Source organism: Equus przewalskii, chromosome 14 (genome assembly GCF_037783145.1).
Source record: "Equus przewalskii isolate Varuska chromosome 14, EquPr2, whole genome shotgun sequence".
NCBI lineage: Eukaryota > Metazoa > Chordata > Mammalia > Perissodactyla > Equidae > Equus > Equus przewalskii.
In genome coordinates, this window is record NC_091844.1 from 16,410,227 (window position 1) to 16,431,675 (window position 21,449).

General features: G+C 38.7%; 2 gene segments (V, D, J or C); both read right to left on the minus strand.

The window, feature by feature from the left end:
• Nucleotides 1-2,621: 2,621 nt before the first annotated feature.
• LOC103542713 (immunoglobulin kappa variable 4-1-like) lies at nt 2,622-3,293 on the minus strand. The segment is given in 2 exon segments: nt 2,622-3,013; nt 3,228-3,293. Coding segments are annotated over 2 exon segments (441 nt in total).
• Nucleotides 3,294-19,066: 15,773 nt separating this feature from the next.
• On the minus strand, nt 19,067-19,833 carry LOC103542712 (immunoglobulin kappa variable 4-1-like). The segment is given in 2 exon segments: nt 19,067-19,536; nt 19,745-19,833. Coding segments are annotated over 2 exon segments (483 nt in total).
• Between the last annotated feature and the right edge of the window lie 1,616 nt (nt 19,834-21,449).

Here is a 21,449-nt window from a genome sequence, read left to right on the forward strand (position 1 = left end):
CAGCATATGGGGTGATCTATGGGTGTCCATCTGTTCTCTGCACTGCTTCTTGGAATGAGAAATTTCCTGAGACCATGCTGTGCTCTGTATCAAGTAGACCCTAGCTGGAGATCAATAACTCAGCCCTCACAAAGGATCAATTCTGCCTTCAATTTTCCCCTTATGAAGGTTAATTTTATGTGTAAACATGGCTGGCTATGTTACCAGTTGTGTGGACAAACACCAGTTGAGATGATGCTGTGAAGGCATGTTTTGATGTGATTAACATTTAAATCAGCACCTTGCAAAAAGCTGATTATGCCACATAATGTGGGTAGGCCTCATTCAATCAGTTGAGACATTTAACAACAAAAACTGAGATTTCCCAACGAAGACAAAATTCTTTCTCATGATTGCAAACTAGAAGTCCTACCTGAGTTTCCAGCCTGCAGATTTCAGACTCAAGGCTGCAACATCAACAGTAACATGAATTTTCAACCTGCCAACCTGCTCTACAGATTTCTGACTTACCAGCCCTGACACTTGCAATTCCATAAATCTCTCTCTCTGGGTATACATTCCACTGGTCCTTTTCCTCTGCAGTTCCCTAAGAAAAAACATTCTTCAAACCTTATGTTCCAACACTTGAGCCAACAGGAACAAAAGATTTCTGATTGTCGTACCAGACATAGTAAATTCTTTCTTTCTCTCACACTGCCTTCCTGCTATTTCTCCAACATGCTGGTCTCATTTCTGCCTCAGAGCAGTGCTATTTCCTCTAGCTAAAGCTCTCTCTATTCCCTGGAGATATCTCTATGGCTCATTTTCACACCACATTTAGACCTTCATAGTCACACCTTATTCTCACCTCTCTGTGACATTCTATGGTAGGTTCACTGCAAAAAGGGATCCCCCATTCTTAAGGGGATCCCTCATCAGTCCCAAATCCATGTTTCCTACAGTAAACTTTGTAGTTCCTCTTATCAAGAGGTGAGGGCTGTTTATCCTCTCCTTCAAAAGGATAAATTACACTGATCCTTACAATGCATCAATTGGGACATTGAGACAGCACTCAATCTAGGCTACAAGATTCCTTAGGTCATTTGACTTTCTCTCTTGAGACCGTGCCAACTGCCTTAGAAAACTGAGATTAGTCTGTCAGTCAATGAGAGACATGAGGCCTAGTCACCCTAATAGCTCCAGCTGCCAGTCAGTCAACTACAGAAATGTGAAAGAGATTAAAGAAATTTGAGCCTTTCTGTATTAATCAGCACCCAGTTGACCTCTCAGCTGACTTCAAGCACACAAGCAAGCCAGTGAAGATCAATAGAGTATGGCACATATTAATAGAACTAATCAGCTGGTCCATTAGCATAACAGCAATAAAAATGCCACCATTTTAAACCACAGCATTTTGTGGCTGGTTTATTACATGACAATAGCTAACTACTGCATCATCTAGTTTAAAATTTCTCCTCACTCTTACCCCCACAATCTTTTACCCTCTTCCTTGCTTTACTTTTCTTTCAGCACTTAGAAAACTGCAATAAACATTTAGTGATGCAATTGTTTATTGCCTGGTTACCCCAACTGGAATGAAAGCAGATATTTTTGCTCCTGACACATAGGAAGAACTCAAAAAACAATCTCGAGTGAATGAGTTCCATGGATTCCTCAGTAGCAATACTTTAAACATATTTCTAATTATGAGGAGCAGTTATGCAGGTAAGCGTGTTCAGACTACACTGATGAGGTTTGCTGGGATCTTTCCTGAAGCTAAATTTAATTAACCCATGTATTTCAGAAGGAGTGAAGAAATAATACTAAAACGACTGGAGTTTTTCCATTTTTACACTGAAATGAGCAGGTTAATTGAATGTTGTCCAAAGGACTCAAGTCATAGCACACTTAGAGCCATAATTTCCTTCAGTCACAAAATTAGACTTGGCTGCCCAAGGGATGGATTTAAAGAGGAAGATGATAGATGATGAGAAAAACTAATAGGGAACACTATCATATATTTCTAGAGTGACAGGGTTAAAGAATTAGGGTATTGCATGTGTAAGAGTGAGTACAACTGTGGAAATGGAGAGAAGATAGAGGGTAGTACAAAAGCACACAGAGTAAGAAAACTTTAGTGACATTGACCAGAAATGTTTGGCTGGAAAATCTGTGCATGAAAGGAAACAGCAAGAGAGGGATACTACCTTCTATGTGGCATGTTTCAAATGGGAGAAGTCAAGGGTTTAATAACAGGATAGTCCAGAGTTAAAAGCGTGATTGCAGATAAAGAAAAGAAACCAGGAGAACCAGAAATTAAAATAGAAATGTTCCAGAAGTACGGAGGAACAGGGAAGATAGCATGGATCCATCAAGTTGTAAAATTCAGTGAACCTTTCTCCAGAGGGTTGAGACAAACCTTATTGGCTTAATTATGCGATCACGCCATGGGAAACGTGGAATTCTGTGATGCAAAACGTCCCGATCTCAAAGAGATATTTACAACATTTTTTCTCAATAATCTCTCACAAAAAGGGATCCAGAAAGAGCAAACTTCCTTAATTTTCTCCTGGACCCTGGAAATCTACCAAAGAGTTACTCAGGAGATATGAGATCTCAGGTAGATAGAGGAACGTGAGTGTTCACGGCTGTGTGCAGAGGAAGCAGATGGTACAGAAAAGACTCACTGACCCATGGTTTGGGGAGGAGGTTTGTGTTCGGGTCTGAAGCACTGTGGGAGGAGCATTATAACTCTGAAAACAGTAGTAAACTGCCACATCTTCAGCCTGGAGGCTGCTGATGGTGAGAGTGAAATCTGTCCCAGATCCACTGCCACTGAATCGGTCGGGGACCCCAGACGCTCTGCTGGATGCTCTGTAGATGAGCAGCTTAGGAGCCTGTCCTGGTTTGTGCTGGTACCAGGCTAAGTAGCTGCTAACACTCTGACTGGCCTTGCACTTCATCTCGACCCTCTGTCCTAGAGACGCTGCCAAGGAGTCTGGAGACTGGGTCATCATGATGTCCCCACAGGCACCTGCAATCACAAATGGATAATGATGATCACACACACTTTATCATAGACACATTGAAGTATGTAATTTAAAATGTGCTTTCTAATGGCATTACAGGTCAGCACATAATTGGGTCTATTTTGGAAATACCTAGTATTTCTTAGTATATCTTAAAATTATTTTTTTAATTCTGAAATGATATTACTCCAAAAACATTGAGGAACTTAAATGTCTCACCTGAGACCCAACGCAACAAGGATATAAGGACCTGTGTCTGTGACATCATCTTGCTGCCCCTGCCTGCATGATGAACCTCAGCCCACACTGCAAAGACCTTTTATAAAACCTGAACAGCTGATCTGGGCCTGCAGGGGTCTATGCAAAACACTCAATGAGTACAGAAGCAACTTGCATGTGCAGTGAGTGGGCTGTGAAAGCATCTAATGCAAATCAAGAGCCAAAATATCATCACCAAAAATGTGGTTGTATGACCAGAAGTCTACTTAGAAGCTCTAAAACTACAAACTGCTAGATGATCTAATGAAGAGTTTCTATTTTAAAGTCAAAATTATTTTCAAATGCGTTCAGTTTCCAGAAATTATGGGCAAGGTTCCCGATATGAACAATCCTGGTGGAATAATAAAACAGCCAGAAAAAAACTAAAAAGTGAGAAAAGAAAGGAAGAGCAGGAAAGAGGGAGGGGAAAGGGAAGGAAAGACTGAAGGAAGGAAGGAAGCAAAGTAATAAGAAAGAGACAGAAGGACTGAGGGACCAATGGAGGTAGTGAGGGAGGGAAGAAGGGTCCAAAGAAACAATGGGGAACTTTTGGCCCAATTTTGTAAAAGAATCTATGACCAGCAAATGAGCTCTGAAGACATTTTTATCCTAAAGGTATGTAAGTACACTGGAAACACGTGAGCATGGATTTAGGGGACATACAAAGGCCAGAGAGATAGAAAACAGGCCCAGAAATTACTCATTTGCAAACGCATGTGGAGCCCTAATTTGAGCTAGGGGCAAGAGGGACTCTAATCTCAGATGAACTGTCAACCAAAGAGAAACTGGAACCTATCCTTCCCACAACTGCTAGAAACCGAATAGAGGCCTCTGCATTCATTGCAACAGTAGAGAGAAAAAGACAAACAAGATATCCTTAGGAAGTTATGGTTCCAGTATCCTTTGCAAGGATTTTTACTCCACATCTGTATGGCTTATGTTGGTTTGGGAGTCTCCAACCTTGGAATCGTGTTAAGATATTCCTACTGATACAGGCCCCAAATGAAAGCTGCTCTGGAGAACGTCCTATCATTCCAAAGTCCTCAGGAAACCTCATAAATATGTTTTTTCTAATTTTTTTTGGATGTACATCATATTTCGAATTCTGTATACATTACATCATGCTCACCACCCGAACACTAATTATAGTCCACCCTCTCACATGTGAGCCTAATCACCCCTTTTGCCCTCCCCCACTTCACCAATGGTAACCACCAGTCCAATCTCCAATGCTATGTTTTTTATTTTTGTCCTTTTTATCTTCTACTTATGAGTGAAATCACATGGTATTTGACTTTCTCCCTCTGACTTATTTCACTCAGCATAACACCCTAAAGGTCCATCCATGTTGTCACAAATGGCCGGATTTCGTCATTTTTTATGGCTGAGTAGCAGTCCATAGTGTAAAAATACCACATCTTCTTTATCCATTCGTCCTTTGATGGGCACCTAGGTTGCTTCCATGTCTTGGCTATTGTGTATAATGCCGCAATGAACATAGGGGTGCAAGTATCTTTATGCCTTTGTGTTTTCAAGTTCTTTCGATAAATACCCAGCAGTGGAATAGCTGGATCATATGGTAGATCTATCCTTAATTTTCTGAGGATACTCCATACTGCTTTCCATAGTGGCTGCACCAGTTTGCACTGCCACCAGCAGTGAATAAGGATTCCCTTCTCTCCACACTCTCTCCAACATTTGTCATTTCCTGTCTTGTTAATTATAGCCATTCTAACCGGAGTGAGGTGATAGCTCATTGTAGTTTTGATTTGCATTTCCCTGATAGCTAATGATGTTGAGCATCTTTTCATATGCCTGTTGGTCATCTGTATATCTTCTTTGGAGAAATCTCTGTTCAGATCTTTTGCCCATTTTCTAATTGGATTGTTGGTTTTTTGTTGTTGAGCCGTATGAGTTCATCATATATTTTGGATATTAACCCCTTATCTGATATGTGGTTTGCAAATATCTTCTCCCAATTGTTAGGTTGTCTTTTCATTTTGTTGATGGTTTCCTTTGCTGTGCAGAAGCTTTTTAGTTTGATGTAGTCCCATTTGTTCATTTTTTTCTTTTGTTTCCCTTGCCCGGTCAGACATGGGACTTGAAAATATGCTGCTCAGACCAATGTCATAGAGCGTACTGCCTATGTTTTCTTCTAGAAGTCTCATAGTTTCAGGTCTTACATTCAAGTCTTTAATCCATTTTGAGTTGATTTTTGTGCATGGTGTAAGGGAATGGTCTACTTTCATTCTTTTGCATGTGGCTGTCCAGTTTTCCCAATATCATTTATTGAAGAGACTCTCCTTTCTCCATCGTATGCTCTTTGCTCCCTTGTCAAATATTAGCTGTCCATAAACGTGTGGGTTTACTTCTGGGCTCTCAATTTTTTTTAAGGATCAAACATTCAGTCTGTAGCATCGATAGAAGAGGACTTCCACTTCCAGGGAAAATTGGGTAATAAGGCAGACATTTACATTCCTGGATGTGTGTGTGTTTGTGTGTGTCTGTATCTTTGTAACAGATTATTTTCAAGACACTGGACATCACACAATGAAGGACAGTCTGAGAGACAGGGAACAAATGAGCTGAGTTCTATGATTGTACCAGCTTATTGCCTTGAAAGAAGTTTCAGGCTGCAGCACAAGGAGCAGGAACTAGGCAGAGCCCAGTGGGCTCTCTGGTTGAGGAAACAAAGCTGAAAGTCCAGAAAGGCTGAAGTAGCTAAAGTTTGCAGGACAAAATGCTGAAGAAGAAAGAGCTGCAGAGATAGAGAGAACTCCCTATATCTGTTGATAGTTATCTAGAATATTCAACAGAGAGCTGATTGGTGCATGTCTATGAGGGAAATGCCTGAGGCTGAGCAACGAACCTCCAAGGAAATTGGAGGTAACAGTACCTGGCACTCACACAGGGACAGGAACAGGGTCTGGTTCCACCAGCCAGACTTGTAAACCTCAAAATTCCCAGGGTATTGAGTAAAGTATTCAAAAGGACTTTGTCTTTGTAGTGGGAATAATTAGCTCCAGATGAAATATGGTTCTAGTCCCAAGAAACAAACCATAAAAGCAAGACCCAAAACAATCAAACTATTTCCAATAATCTAGCTATGTCCTAGAACAAAGCTTAAGGATATTTATTGCAGGACAATGATGTCCACCACCAAACAAAGTAAAATTCACTAAGCCTTGTATCCAATGAAAGGTTAGCAGTTATGCAAAACAGCAGGAATATGACCCATAATGAGGAGAAGATTTAATCATTTAAACTACTCAGATCTGACATGAATGTTAGAATTAGCAGGAAAGAACATTAAAAGTTTTTATAATTGTATTATAGATGTTCAAAAGTTAAGCAGAGGCATAGAAGTTATTAAGAAAAAGAGTTAAAGTGAACTGATAGAGATAAAACTACAGCATGTCTGATATAGAAACTGAATGGAATTAATCAGAGATGAGAAAAGGTGATATTGAAAAACTGGGTAGAATTAATCAGAGATGACAGAAGGAGAGATAAGTAAACACGGAGACATAACAATAGAAACTATTCAATAGGAAACAGAAGACAAAACCTAAAAGAATGGCAAGTTCATCAGTGAGCTATAGGACAGCTTCAAGTGGACAACATACACGTAATTGGAGTCCTAAAGGAGAAGGAGCATCAGAAACAGAAAAAATACTAGAAGAAATAATAGCCAAAAGTCTTTCAAATTTGAAGAAAATCATAAATGACCAGATCCAGGAAACTCAAGGAATTGCAAGCTGAAGAAAACTGAAGAAAAATGCACCAAAGCTTATCATCGTAACAAATTGTTCAGAGCCATGATAAGAAGAATATCTTTAAAGTAGTGAGAAAAAAAAAATATTACATACAAACCTAAGGATGTTGGCAGATTTCAGAGACAATGGAACAACATCTTGGAAGTATTGAAAAAAAGCATCAACCAAAAATCTATACCCATAAAAATGATATCTCAAAGGCAAATATGGAATAAAAACTTTTAAAACACAGCAAAACTGAAAGAATACATCACTAATAGTTCTGCACTACAAGCAATACTGAAAGAAGTCCTCCAGGAAAAAGGAAAACGATAGCAGATGAAAATATAAATAGCACTGGAAAAAGTAACACCATGGGTAAATTTACAAAATTTTTTCTTGTGACTTAAATCTATTTGAAAGTTAGTTGACTGTATAATCAAACATTATGGCAAAGTATTGTGGGATTTATAACCCATATGAAAATGAAATGCATGATAATATCATAAAGTTCAGTGGATTAGAAATGGAATATAGTATTGAAATTCTAACACTAGACAGGAAGTGAGAGTACTTTATGGTAATTAAAGATATGTACTACAAACTCCAAAGCAACCACTAATAAAAGATAAAGAATTAAATATTATAAGCAAACAAAGGAAATAAAAAGGAATCATAGGAAATAATTCATCCAAAAGTAAAGAGAAAAAGAGGAAGAGAACACAGATGGGATGAGTACAAAACAAATAGAAAGATACAAAACAGATTAAAATTTAAAAGATTAGGAGTGACGTCAGCATCTTCTCAGAGTGTACTCGCCCAGGACACTCTCCCCTCCAACATACAATGAAAACGGGCAACCATACTTCAACAGAAGATATCCTAAAAATACAAAAACCTCAGAGAGACACGCAGCCACATGATGGAGGGCAGAGAGGCTCCCCTCTTGCACAGAGCTGGAACAGGGTAAGAGACAACTTTGCTCCTCCCCTAAAGACTGCGAACCCTGCCATGGGAGGATCTGTGAGGGAGGGAGCGGTGGAAGGGTCACGCATCCACGGGATCACCCAGGACTCCCTATCGCCCTTGCAGCCTAAAGGGAAGCCCTCTAATGGGGCAAAAGCTTTCGTGCAGGATGACCTCATCAAGCCAAGACCCCAGGAGACCAGATAGCAAGAGCTGATCGAGAAACCCCGGACTCCACACAGGAGAAAGCTCCCCTACCCCAACCCCAGTCGCGCCATCTCCACTGAAGGCAGAGGGCTCAGAATACTTGGCTCTTGACCCCCACCTGGTGGCAATATGCTGTAACTGCAACTGAATAATATCATAAGAAAGAGCTGACCTTCTAACATCAGACACTACATCGAATCTCCAGACCAGAGAGAAAATGACAAGCACCCAGAACTCAGTCCTGAGGACACAGAAATATGTAAGCTAAACAACAATGAATTCGAAATAGTTGTCATCAAAAAACTCAATGAGGTAAAAGAGAATATAGAGAAAGAATTCAATGAGTTCAGGAGGACTTCACAAAAGAGATTTAAACTATAAAGAAGAATCAATCAGAAATGTTAGAGGTGAAAGACACAATGGAAGAGATAAAACAAAATACAGATTCCCTGAAAGCGCGTGTGGACACCATAGAGGAATGAATCAGCATAATCAAAGATAGACATGTTGAAATGCTCCAGACAGAGGAGGAGAGAGAACTAAGACTAAAAGGAAATGAGGAAAGTCTCCAAGAAATATCTGACTCAATGAGTAAATGTGACATAAGAATTACAGGTATTCAAGAAGGTGAAGAGAAGGAAAATGGAGCAGAAAGCATGTTCAAAGAAATAATAGCTGAGAACTTCCCAAATCTAAGCAAAGAGAGGGAAATATGTGTGGATGAACCTTCCAGATCTCCTAGATTTATCAATGTAAAAAGATCTACCACAAGGCAGATAGTAGTAAAACTGGCAAAAATAAATGACAAAGAAAGAATACTCAGGGCAGCAAGGCAGAAGAAAATAACCTACAAAGGAACCACTATCAGGCTTTCAGAGGATTTCTCTGCAGAAACCTTACAAGCTAGGAGAGAATGGAATGACATATTCAAAACTTTAAAAGACAAGAATCTTCAGCCAAGAATACTCTATCCAGCAAAAATATCCTTCAGAGGGGCTGGCCCTGTGGCCGAGTGGTTAAGTTCGCGTGCTCCGCTGCAGGCAGCCCAGTGTTTCATTGGTTCAAATCTTGGGTGCGGACATGGCACTGCTCACCAAGCCACACTGAGGCAGCATCCCACATGCCACAACTAGAAGGACCCACAATGAAGAATATACAACTATGTACAGGGGGGCTTTGGAGAGACAAAGGAAAAAAATAAAATCTTAATTTAAAAAAATCCTTCTTTAAAAAAAAAATCCTTCAGATATCAGGGAGAAAATAAATCTTTCCCAGACAAACTAAAGCTAAGGGACTTCATATCCATGAGACCCTCCCCCACTACAAGAAATCCTCAAGAAGGCCCTCATACCTGAAAACAGAAAAAAAGGGGGAAAGGGTTCACAAAACACAGGGTAAGGAGATAAATAGTTAGACAGAATCAGAATAGGATGGCAAAAATTCAACTATACCGTTAGGCAAAAGGGAAGGAAAACATCAAAAACAAAGACAATCTTGTCACTTTAACCACAAAATCACAGCACAAGTTGGAATAAGATATGAGAAAAACAACTTAGGAGGGGAGGAGGAAAGGGACTAAGTCAGGTTAGACTAAGGAAATAAGAGGCCATCAGAAAATGGACTACCTTATACATGAGATTCTGAATACAAACTTCAGGATAACCTCTAAACAAAAAAGCAGAACAGAGACACAAAAAATAAATAAGGAAAAAAACAAAGAAACACATCATAAAAAACTACATAATTCAATGGGTAGGCCAAAACACACAGGACGAGAAACAAGGGAAATGCAGGAAAGCTGGAAAATGAGTGATATAATGACAGCAGTAAGCTCTCATACATCAATAATCAACCTCAATGTAAAGGGATTGAACTCTCCAATAAAAAGACACAGAGTGGCAAGATGGATTAAAGAACATGGTCCAAAAATTTGCTGCCTCCAGGAAACACATCTCAGCTCCAATGACAAACACAGGCTCAGAGTGAAGGGGTAGAAGATGATACTCCAAGTTAATGGCAAACAAGAGAAAGCAGGTGTTGCAATACTTATATCAGACAAAGTGGACTTCAAGATGAGGCAGGTAAAGAGAGACAAAGAGGGGCAGTATATAATGATCAAAGGGACGCTCCATCAAGAAGAAATAACACTTATAAATATGTATGCACCCAACACAGGAGCACCAAATTTCATAAAGCAACTATTAACAAATCTAAAAGAAGAAATTAAAAAATAACACAGTAATAGTAGAGGACCTCAACACCCCACTCACATCAATGGATAGATCATCCAGACAGAAGATCAACAAGGAAACAGTGGAATTAAATGAAAAGCTAAACCAGTTGGACTTAATAGACATATATAGAACACTCCATCCAAAAACAGCAGAATACACATTCTTCTCAAGTGCGTAAGGAACATTCTCAAGGATAGACCATATGTTGGGAAACAAGGCAAGCCTCTATAAATTAAAAAAAAAAGTGAAATAGTAAGAAGCATCTTTTCTGATCATAATGCCATAAAGCTAGAAATTAATTACAAGAAAAAAGCTGAGAAAGGGACAAAGCTGTGGAGAATAAACAACATGCTATTGAACAAGTGATGGATCATTGAAGAAATTAAATGAGAAATGAAAAAATATCTGAAGACAAATGAAAATTATAACATAAGATACCAACTCATATGGGAATGCAGCAAAAGCCATATTAAGAGGGAAATTTGTCGCAATACAGGCACAACTTAACAAACAAGAAAAATCCAAAATAAGCAATCTCGAATTACACCTAACTGAATTAGAAAAAGAACACACAAAGCCCAAAGTCAGCAGAAGGAGAGAAATAATAAAAATCAGAGCAGAAATAAATGCTATTGAAACAAAAAAGGCACTACAAAGGATCAATGAAACAAAGAGCTGGTTCTTTGAGAAGATAAATAAAATTGACAAACCCCTAGCCAGACTCATGAAGAAAAGAAGTGAGAAGATAAATAAAATTGACAAACCCCTAGCCAGACTCATGAAGAAAAGAAGTGAGAAGATAAATAAAATTGACAAACCCCTAGCCAGACTCATGAAGAAAAGAAGAGGGAAAGCTCAAATAAACAAAATCAGAAAGAGGAGAAATAACAGACTCCACAGAAATACAACGGATTACGAGAGAATACTACGAAAAACTATATGCCAATAAAATGGACAACCTAGAGGAAATGGATAAATTCTGAGACTCTTACAACCTCCCAAACCTGAGTCAAGAAGAAACAGATAATCTGAATAGACCAATCACAAGGAAAGAGATTGAAACAGCAATCAAAAGCATCCCAAAGAACAAAACCCCAGGACCAGACGGCTTTCCTGGGGAATTTTACCAAACTTTCAGAGAGGATTCAATACCTATCCTTTTCAAGCTATTCAAAAAATTAGGGAAGGTGGAACACTTCCTAACACATTCTACGAGGCCAACATCACTCTGATACCAAAGCCAGACAAGGAGAGCACAAAAAAGGAGAACTACAGGCCAATATCGCTGATGAACATAGATGCATAAATCCTCCACAAAATTTTGGTAACCCAAATTCACCAATACATCAAAAGGATCATACATCATGATCAAGTGCAATTCATACCAGGGACACAGGGATGGTTCAACATCTGCAAATCAATCAACGTGATACACCACATCAACAAAGTGAGGAATAAAAAACACATGATCATCTCAATAGATGCAGAGAAAGCATTTGACAAGATCCAACAGCCATTTATGACAAAAACTCTTAACAAAATGGGGATAGAATGAAATTATCTCAACATAATAAAGCCATATATGACAAACCCACAGCCAACATGATACTCAATGGGCAAAAACCGAGCGCCATCCCCCTGAGAAGAGGAACAAGACAAGGATGCCCACTATCACCACTCTTATTCAACATAGTGCGGGAGGCTTTGGCGGGAGCAATTAAGCAAGTGAAAGGAATAAAAGGAATCCAAATAGGGAGTGAAGAAGTGAAACTCTCGTTGTTTGCAGACATCATCTTATATATAGAAAACCCCAAAAAGCCTTTGGAAAGCTAAGAGAAATAATTAACAACTACAGTAAAGTTTCAGGGTACAGAATCAACTTACAAAAATCAGTTGCTTTTCTATGCTCCAATAACAAACTTACAGAAAGAGAAGTCAAGAATACAATTCCATTTGCAATTGCAACTAAAAGAATAAAGTGCCTAGGAATAAATTTAACCAAGGGGATGAAGACTTAAACAATGAAAACTATAAGACATTACTGAGAAAAATTGGTAATGACTTAAAGAGATGGAAAGAAATTCCTTGCTCATGGATTAGAAGAATAAACATAGTTAAAATGTCCATACTACCCAAAGCAATCTACAGATTCAATGCAATCCCTATCAGAATCCCAATAACATTCTTCACAGAAATTGATCAAAGAATACTAAAATTCACATGGGGCAATCAAAGACCCCGAATTGCTAATGCAATCCTGAGAAAAAAGAACAAAGCTGGAAATATCACAATCCCTGACTTCAAAATGTACTACAGAGCCATAGTGATCAAAACGGCACGGTACTGGTACAAAAACAGGCACACAGATCAATGGAATAGAACTGAAAGCCCAGAAATAAAACCACACATCTACGGACAGCTAATCTTTGACAAAGGTGCCAAGAACATACAGTGGAGAAAAGATAGTCGCTTCAATAAATGATATTGGGAAAACTGGACAGCCACATGCAAAAGAATGAAGGTAGATCACTATCTCATGCCATACAAAGAAATAAACTCAAAGTGGATCAAAGACTTGAAGATACACCCTGAAACTATAAAACTCCTGGAAGATAATGTCAGTAGTACACTCTTTTACATCGAACTAAAAAGGATCTTTTCAAATACCATATCCTCTCAGACAAGGGAAACAAAAGAAAAATAAACATGTGGGAATTCATCAGACTAAAGAGCTTCTGCAAGGCAAAAGAAACTAGGATCAAAACAAAGAGGAAAACCACCAACTGGGAGAAAATATTTGCAAATCATTTATCTGACAAGGGGTTAATCTCCATAATATATAAGGAACTCACACAACTGAACAATAAGAAAGCAAACAACCTGATCAAAAAGTGGGCAGAGGAGATGAAAAGACATTGTTCCAAAGCAGAAATACAGATGGCCAATAAACACATGAAAAAGATGTTCAACATCACCAATCATCAGGGAAATGCAAATCAAAATCACACTAAGATATCACCTTACTCCTGTTAAAATGGCTATAAACACTAAGACTAAAAATAACAAATGTTGGAGAGAGTGTGGAGAGAAGGGAACCCTCATACACCACTGGTGGAAATGCACACTGGTTCAGCCACTATGGAAAACAGTATGGAGACTCCTAAAAAACTAAAAATAGGACTAGCATATGACCCAGTTATCCCACTACTGGGTATCTACCCAAACAATTTGAAATCAACAATCCAAAGTAACATATGCACCCCTATGTTCATTGCAGCATTATTCACAATAACCAAAACATGGAAACAACACAAGTACCCATTGACTGATGATTGTATAAAGAAGATGTGGTATATATACACAATGGAATACGACTCAGCCAGAAAAAAGGACAAATTCATGCCATTCGGAATAACATGGAAGGGAATTAGGCTGAGCAAAATAAGTCAATCTGAGAAAGACAAACACCAGATGATTTCACTCATATGTGGAATATAAACAAGTACTGGGACAAAGAAAACAGTTCAGTGGTTACCAGGGGAAGTGGGGTGGGGGTGGTCACAGGAGGTGAAGGGGAGGACTTATGTGGCGACAGTCAAGAAATAATGTACAATGAAATCTCACGTTGATGTAAACTATTAGGAACTCAACAAAAAAATAATTGTAAAAAAATAATTTAAAATACTGATCATTGTAATCCTAATCAAAAAAGAGTGGTTATGTTAATATCAGATGAAATTGATTTCAGAGCAAAGAATATTACCAAGGATAAGGAGAGACATTCAGCAATGATAAAGGGGTCACTTTTTCAAGCACACACAACAATATTCAACATTTTTGTGGATGCATTCACTATCCTGATTATAGAGATTAATTCACAAGTATAAACATATGACATGTCAAGTGTGCATTTAAATATGTGCAATTTATTGGATGCTAATTTTACTGCAATAAGTAAGTTTTTTTATTCACTCATTATCAAGTCACAAGAAGAATACAAAGGAGAGAAAAAATAATCACTCACCCTGCCAGAAAAATAATCTTATTTGAATTAGCACTTTGAAACTTTCATGGACAATTCAAGGACTGTTCAATCCTTCAACTCCATTTAAATTCTTGTTGTTTTATATGCTATGATTATCATATGTTTTACTTCTATGTGTACTTTAAACCTGAAAAATATTATTTTTGCTTTATACAGCTGATAGACATCATACTTATGCCCATATTTCACTGTATTTCTTACAGCATCTTTACATTAGTTATCCATTGCTGGGGAACAAATTGCCCCAAAAGTCAGCAACACAAATATTAAACATTTATGGTCTCACACCATTTCTGTGAGTCAGGAATTTGAGGATAGCTTCCCTGGCTGGTTCTGGATCCAGGTTTCTCATCAGGTTGCTGTCAAGATGTCAGCCAGAGATGCAGTTAGCAAATGATTTGAACGGTAGCTTTCAAGGTAACCCACTCATCTGTTGGCAAGTTAGTGCTGGCCATTGGCAAGAGGTCTCAGTTTCTTACCATGTGAATCTGTCCATAAATCTACTAGCCTGTTCTCACAAGGTGGCATCTGGCTTCCTCTACTGTAAATTATCAAAAAGACAGTAGTAAGAACTTACAATCTCTTTAATGTCCTAGCCTCTCAAGTCACACACTTTTGTTTTTACAATATCCTACTGGTTACATGGGTTATCCTGATTTAATGTGGAGAGGAGGATGTGAATATCAGGAGAAAGGAATACCAGGAGGTAGGGAACATTAGGAGACTTCTTGGTGGCTGAGTATAATGATTTCTGAGTTTTCAACCATATTGCTGTTGTCTAAAATATCTCCTTTAGCTTCCCTTTCATCATGGGTCTACTGGTAATAAAATATTCCAATTATTTTCTGAATATGTCCTTATTTTGTCTTAATTCTTGAAACACACATTCCTTTGGTAGGTAATTTTATTTTGGTAATGAATTTTTTTCTTGAACTTTGAATGCATACTATTCCATTGTCTTATTGCTTTATCGTTTCATATCAGAAGTCAACTGTAATTCTTACTGTGTGTTTTTAAAGGAAATTTATCTTTTTTCTCCATTTCTTTTAAAGGGTTTGCTTTTTTGCTTTTGTTTTTGCTTTGTTTTGTTTTTTTCTTGCTGAGGAAGATAAGACCTGAGCTAATATCTGATAAAAATCATCCTCTTTTTTGCTTGAGGAAGATTAGCCCTGAACTACCATCTGTGCCAATCTTCCACCATTTTGTATGTGGGATGCCACCACAGCATGGCTGGTGAGTGGTGTAGGTCCACATCCAGGATCCAAACCCACAAAACTGGGCTGCCCAAGCAGAGCATGCAAAACCCAAGCACTACACCACAAGGCTGGCCCCAAAGGCTTTGTTTTCCTCTTTGGCTTTAAGCAAATGTAGTATGATGTGCTCAGGTTGAGTTTTCATTTTATTTATCGGGCTTGTGTTTCTTGGAGCTTCCTGAATCTATGACTTGATGGATGTCTTTCATCAGCTTTGGAAAGTGACCAAGCACTACATCTTCAAACATTGCTTTTCCCTCCATTGCTTTCTTTTTTTCTGTCACTTCAATTACACATTGCCTTCTCAGTAAATCCCATGTGTTTAAGAATCTCTTTTCTATATTTTCCTTCCTTTTGTCTCTCTTAATTCTAGACATTTTCTTCTAATCTACTTTTTAGTTAACTCACTTCTCTTCAGCTGAGTTTAATGAACTGTGAAATCTGTGGATGGGATCCTGAGTTTCATTTATTTTATTTTTTCAGTACAATATTTCTATTATGTGTTGAACTAACCAAGTAATTAAATCTAGGTGCTTTCAAGTAAATTCAGTTGCATCCAGTAGTTTGAAAAGCCAGCTCAGGGTAACTACCTCAACCCCCTTCTTGTCACAGACACTATGTAAGCTTTTGTTCCTACTCCTATTCCTAGTCCTGCTGTCCATTCTAAAACAGAGGGCAGAGTGAAGGGAAAATCCCTTAAAAGGCACAGGTTACTGTGGCTTCAGGTGTACTACAAGTTCAGCTACTGAGACTTTTGTAATCTGTTCTCAGAGTTGGGAGATACTCAATGCTGAGTAGATCAGGTGGCACGTTGGATGTTCTATAGGTGTCCATGTGGCTTCAGCACCGCTTCTTGGCATGAGAAATTTCCTAAGATCCAGCTGTACTCTGTATCAAGTAGACCCTAGCTGGAGAGCAATACCTCATCCCTCACAAAAGGTCAATTCTGCCTTCAATTTTACCCTTATAAAGGTTAACCTTTTGTGTCAACTTGGCTGGCTATGCTGCCAGTTGTGTGGACAAACACCAGTCAAGATGTTGCTGTGAATGCATGTTTTGTTGCAATTAACATTTAAATCAACACTTTGCAAAAAGCTGATTATGCCCCATAATATGGGTAGGCCTCATTCAATCAGTTGAAACATTTAACAACAAAAACTGAGATTTCCCAGTGAAGAAGAAATTCTTCCTCAAGATTGCAACATAGAAGACCTGCTGGATTTCAGACTAAAGACTGCAACATCAACACTAACCTGAATTTCCAACCTGCCAGCCTGCTCTACAGATTTCCAACTTACTAACGCCCACACTTGCACTTCCTTAAATCTCTCTCTCTGGGTATACATTCCATTGGTTCTTTTTCTCTGCAGTATCCTAAGAAAAAGCACTCTTCAAACCTTATGTTCCAACACTTGAGTCCACAGGAGCAAAACATTTCTGATTGTCATGCCAAACATAGTAAATTCTTTCTTTCTCTCACACTGCCCTCCCACTATTTCTCCAACATACTGGTCTCACTTCTGCCTCAGAGCAGTGCTATTTCCTCTAGCTAAAGCTCTATTCCCTGGAGATATTTCTATGGCTCATTTTCACATGACATTAAGGCCTCGATAGTCACACCTTCTCATTCTCACCTTCTCCATGACATTCTACAGTAGGTTCATTGCAAAAAGGGATTCTCTATTATTAAAGAGGACTCCTCATTCCCTCCCTATATGCATGCTTCCTCCAGTATAACTTTGCAGTTCCTCTTATGAACAGGTAAGTGCTATTTAACGTCTCCTTCAACAGGATCAATTGCATTGATCCTTACAATGCATAAATTGGGACATTGAGACAGTACTGAGTCTAGACTTCAAGATACCTTAAGTAGTGTTACTTTCTCTCTAGTGACCCTGCCAACAGCCTTGGGAAATTGAGATTAGTTTGCCAGTTGATGAGAGACATGAGGTTATCACCCAGACAGCCCCAGCTGATGATCAGCCAACTATAGAAATGTGAAAGAGATTAAAGAAATTTGAGCCTTTCTGTATTAATCAGCACCCAGTTGACCTCTCAGCTGACTTCAAGCACACAAGCAAGCCAGTGAAGATCAATAGAGTATGGCACATATTAACATAACTAATCAGCTGGTCCATTAGCATAACAGCAATAAAAATGCCACCATTTTAAACCACAGCATTTTGTGGCTGGTTTATTACATGACAATAGCTAACTACTGCATCATCTAGTTTAAAATTTCTCCTCACTCTTACCCCAGCAATCTTTTATCCTCTTCCTTGCTTTACTTTTCTTCCAGCACTTAGACAATTACAGTAAATATTTACTGATACAATTGTTTATGGTCTGGTTACCCCAACTGGAATGAAAGCAGATATTTTTGCTCCTGACACATAGGAAGAACTCAAAAACTATCCTGAATGAATGAATGCCACTGATTCCTCAATAGCAATACTTTAAATATATTTGTAATTATCATGAGGAGCTGTTAAGCAGGTAAGAATGTTCAAATTACACTGATGAGGTTTGCAGGAATCTTTCCTGAAGCTAAATTTAATTAACCCAAATATTTCAGAAGGAGGTGAAGAAGTAATACCAAAATGACTGGAGTTTTTCCATTTTTACACTGAAATGAGCAGGTTAATTAAATGTTGTCCAAAGGACTCAAGTTATAGCACGCTTAGAGCAATGATTTCCTTCAGTCACAAAATTAGACTTGGGTGCCCAAGAGATGGATTTAAAGAGGAAGATGATAGGTGATGAGAAAAAGTAACAGGGAACACTATCATATATTTCTAGAGTGATAGGGTTAAAGAATGAGAGAAGTGCATTTGTAAGAATGAGTACAACTGTGGAAATGGAGAGAAGATAAAGGTGGTACAAAAGGAGATAGAGTAGGAAAACAACTTCAGTGACATTGATCATGAATGCTTCGCTGGAAAATCTCTGCATGGAAAGAAACAGCAAGAGAGGAATACAACCTTCTTTGTGGAAGGTTTTGAGTAGGAGAGGTGAACGGTATAATAATGGGATAGTCCAGAGTTAAAAGGATGATTGCAGATAAAGAAAGGAAACCAGGAGAGCTAGAAATTAAAATAGAAATGTTCCTGAATCTCAGAAGAACAGGGAAGAGAGAATGGATCCATCATAGTGTAAAACTCAGTGAACCCTTTTCCAGAGGGTAGAGACAAACCTTATTGGCTGAATCACACAATGAGTCCATGAGAAACATGCAGGTTCCTGTGACACAAAACCTCCTGATCTCTAAGAGATATTTACAGCATTTTTTTTCCAGCCATCTCCCATAAAAAGGGATTCAGAAAAAGCAAACCCTCTTAATTTTCCCCTGGACCCTACAAATCCAGCACAGAGTGAGTCAGGAAATATGACCTCTCTGGTAGATAGAGGAATGTGAATGTTCAAGACTGTGTAAGAGGAAGCAGCTGGTGCAGAAGAGACTCACTGACCCATGGTTTGGGGAGGAGGTTTGTGTTCGAGCCTGAAGCACTGTGGGAGGATTATTATAATGCTGCAGACAGTAATAAACGGCCACATCTTCAGCCTGGAGGCTACTGATGGTGAGAGTGAAATCTGTCCCAGATCCACCTCCACTGAATCGGTCAGGGACCACAGATGCTCTGTTGGATGCTGCATAGATCAGCAGCTTAGGAGCCTGTCCTGGTTTTTGCTGGTACCAGGATAACTCATTGCTAGCACTCTGACTGGCCCTGCACTTCATGTCGACCCTTTGTCCTGCAGACACAGACAAGGAGTCTGGAGACTGGGTCATCACGATGTCCCCACAGGCACCTGCAAACACAAATAGATAATGATGATACACACACACTTTATCATAGACACATTGAAATATGTAATTTAAAATGTGCTTTCTAATGGCATTACAGGTCAGTACACAATTGGGTCTATTTTGTAAACAGCCAGTATTTCTCAGTACATCTTAAAATTAATTTTTAACTATAAAAAGATATTACTCCAAAAGCACTTATAAATTTCTCACCTGAGACCCAGAGCAACAAGGTTATAAGGACCTGTGTCTGCAACATCATCTTGGTGCCCTTGCCTGCCTGATGCAGCTCAGCTCACACTGCAAAGGCCCATTTTATAAAACCTGAACAGCTGATCTGGGCCTCCAGGGGCCTATGCAAAGCACTCAATGATAGAAGCAAATTGCACGTGCAGTGAGTTGTGAAAATATCTAATGCAAATCAAGAGCTGAACATATCATCACCAGAAGTGTACTTGTATGACCAGATGACACAGAAGTCAACTTAGAAACTAAGATCAACTTAAAAGGTCTGAAACTACAAACTGTTAGATAATATAATGAAGAGCTTCTACTTTAGATTCAAAATGTTTGTAAATGGGTTCAGTTTCCAGAAATGATGGGCTAGTTTCCTCATATTAACAATCCTGGTGAAATAATGAAAGATGTTAGGAGAAAAAGCTATAAAAGGAAAGAAGAAAAGAAGGGAGGGAGGAAGGAAGGAGAAGGGAAGGGACAAAAAGAAAATAGGCAACTTTGGGCCCAATTTTTTTTTAAAAAATCTATGACCAGATAATGTCTGAGCTCTGACTCCATTTTTACCCAAAATGTGTGTAAGGATACTGGAAACACTTGAGTTTGGATTTGGAGGATATGTAAGGGCAAGAGGGATAGAACACAGGTCCAGAATGTAATCATTTGGAAGACACTGGGGTCCTGATTCGAGTTAGGGGCCAGAGAGACTCTAATCTCAAAGTAAGTGTCAACAAAGAGAAACTGGAGCCTATCCTTCCCACAACTGCTAGGAACTAAAAAGACGGCTCTGCATTCATTGCAGAAATGGTGAGAAAAAAATAAACAAGATTTCCTTGGGAAGTTGTGGCTCCAGACCAACATTTGCAATGATTTTTACTCCACAAGTGCATGGCCTATATGGGTCTGGAACTCTCCATCCTTGGAACTGGGTTAAGATATTCCTACTGATATGGCCCCCAAATGGAAGCTGCTTCAGAGAAGGGCACAGGAAACCTCACAAATAGGTTTTCAACGACTCTTACCGCCAAGAAATCAAAGATTCTTAGCACCCAAGCAAATAAGATAACTTGAATATGAAAGGGAAAAAACAAAAATAACAAAGAATAGAGTTCTGCCTAGAGTTCAGATTAGGGAATTACAAAATTATGAGAGCTTGTTTAAAGAAATAAATTACAAATTTGACATTGTGTGGAAGGTATAGGAAACTGAAAAAAAAAAGCCACTGTACATTTAAGAAAAATTTCTAGAAATTAGAAATAAAATAGCCACAATTTTAAAAATCAATTGTCTTAACAAAAATACCATAAACTGGATGGCTTATAAACAAAAGAAATTTATTTCTCACAGTTCCAGAGGCTGGAAAACCTGTAGTCAAGCCACAAGCCGATTCAGTGTCTGGTGAGTACCACTACCTGGTTCATATATGGTCATCTTCTTGCTGTATTTTCATTTGCTGGAAGGGGAGAAGGAACTCCCTGCAATCTCTTTTGTAAGAGAACTAATTCCATTCACAAGGGCTCCACCTTCATAATTGAATCACCTTCCAAATTCCCCACCTCTTGATACCAACACATTGAGGTTTAGGATTTAAGATGTGAATTTGGGAACACAAACATTCAGTCCCTAGCATCCATGGAAGAGGGACTTCCACTTCCAGACAAAAGGGGATAAAAAGGATGAGATT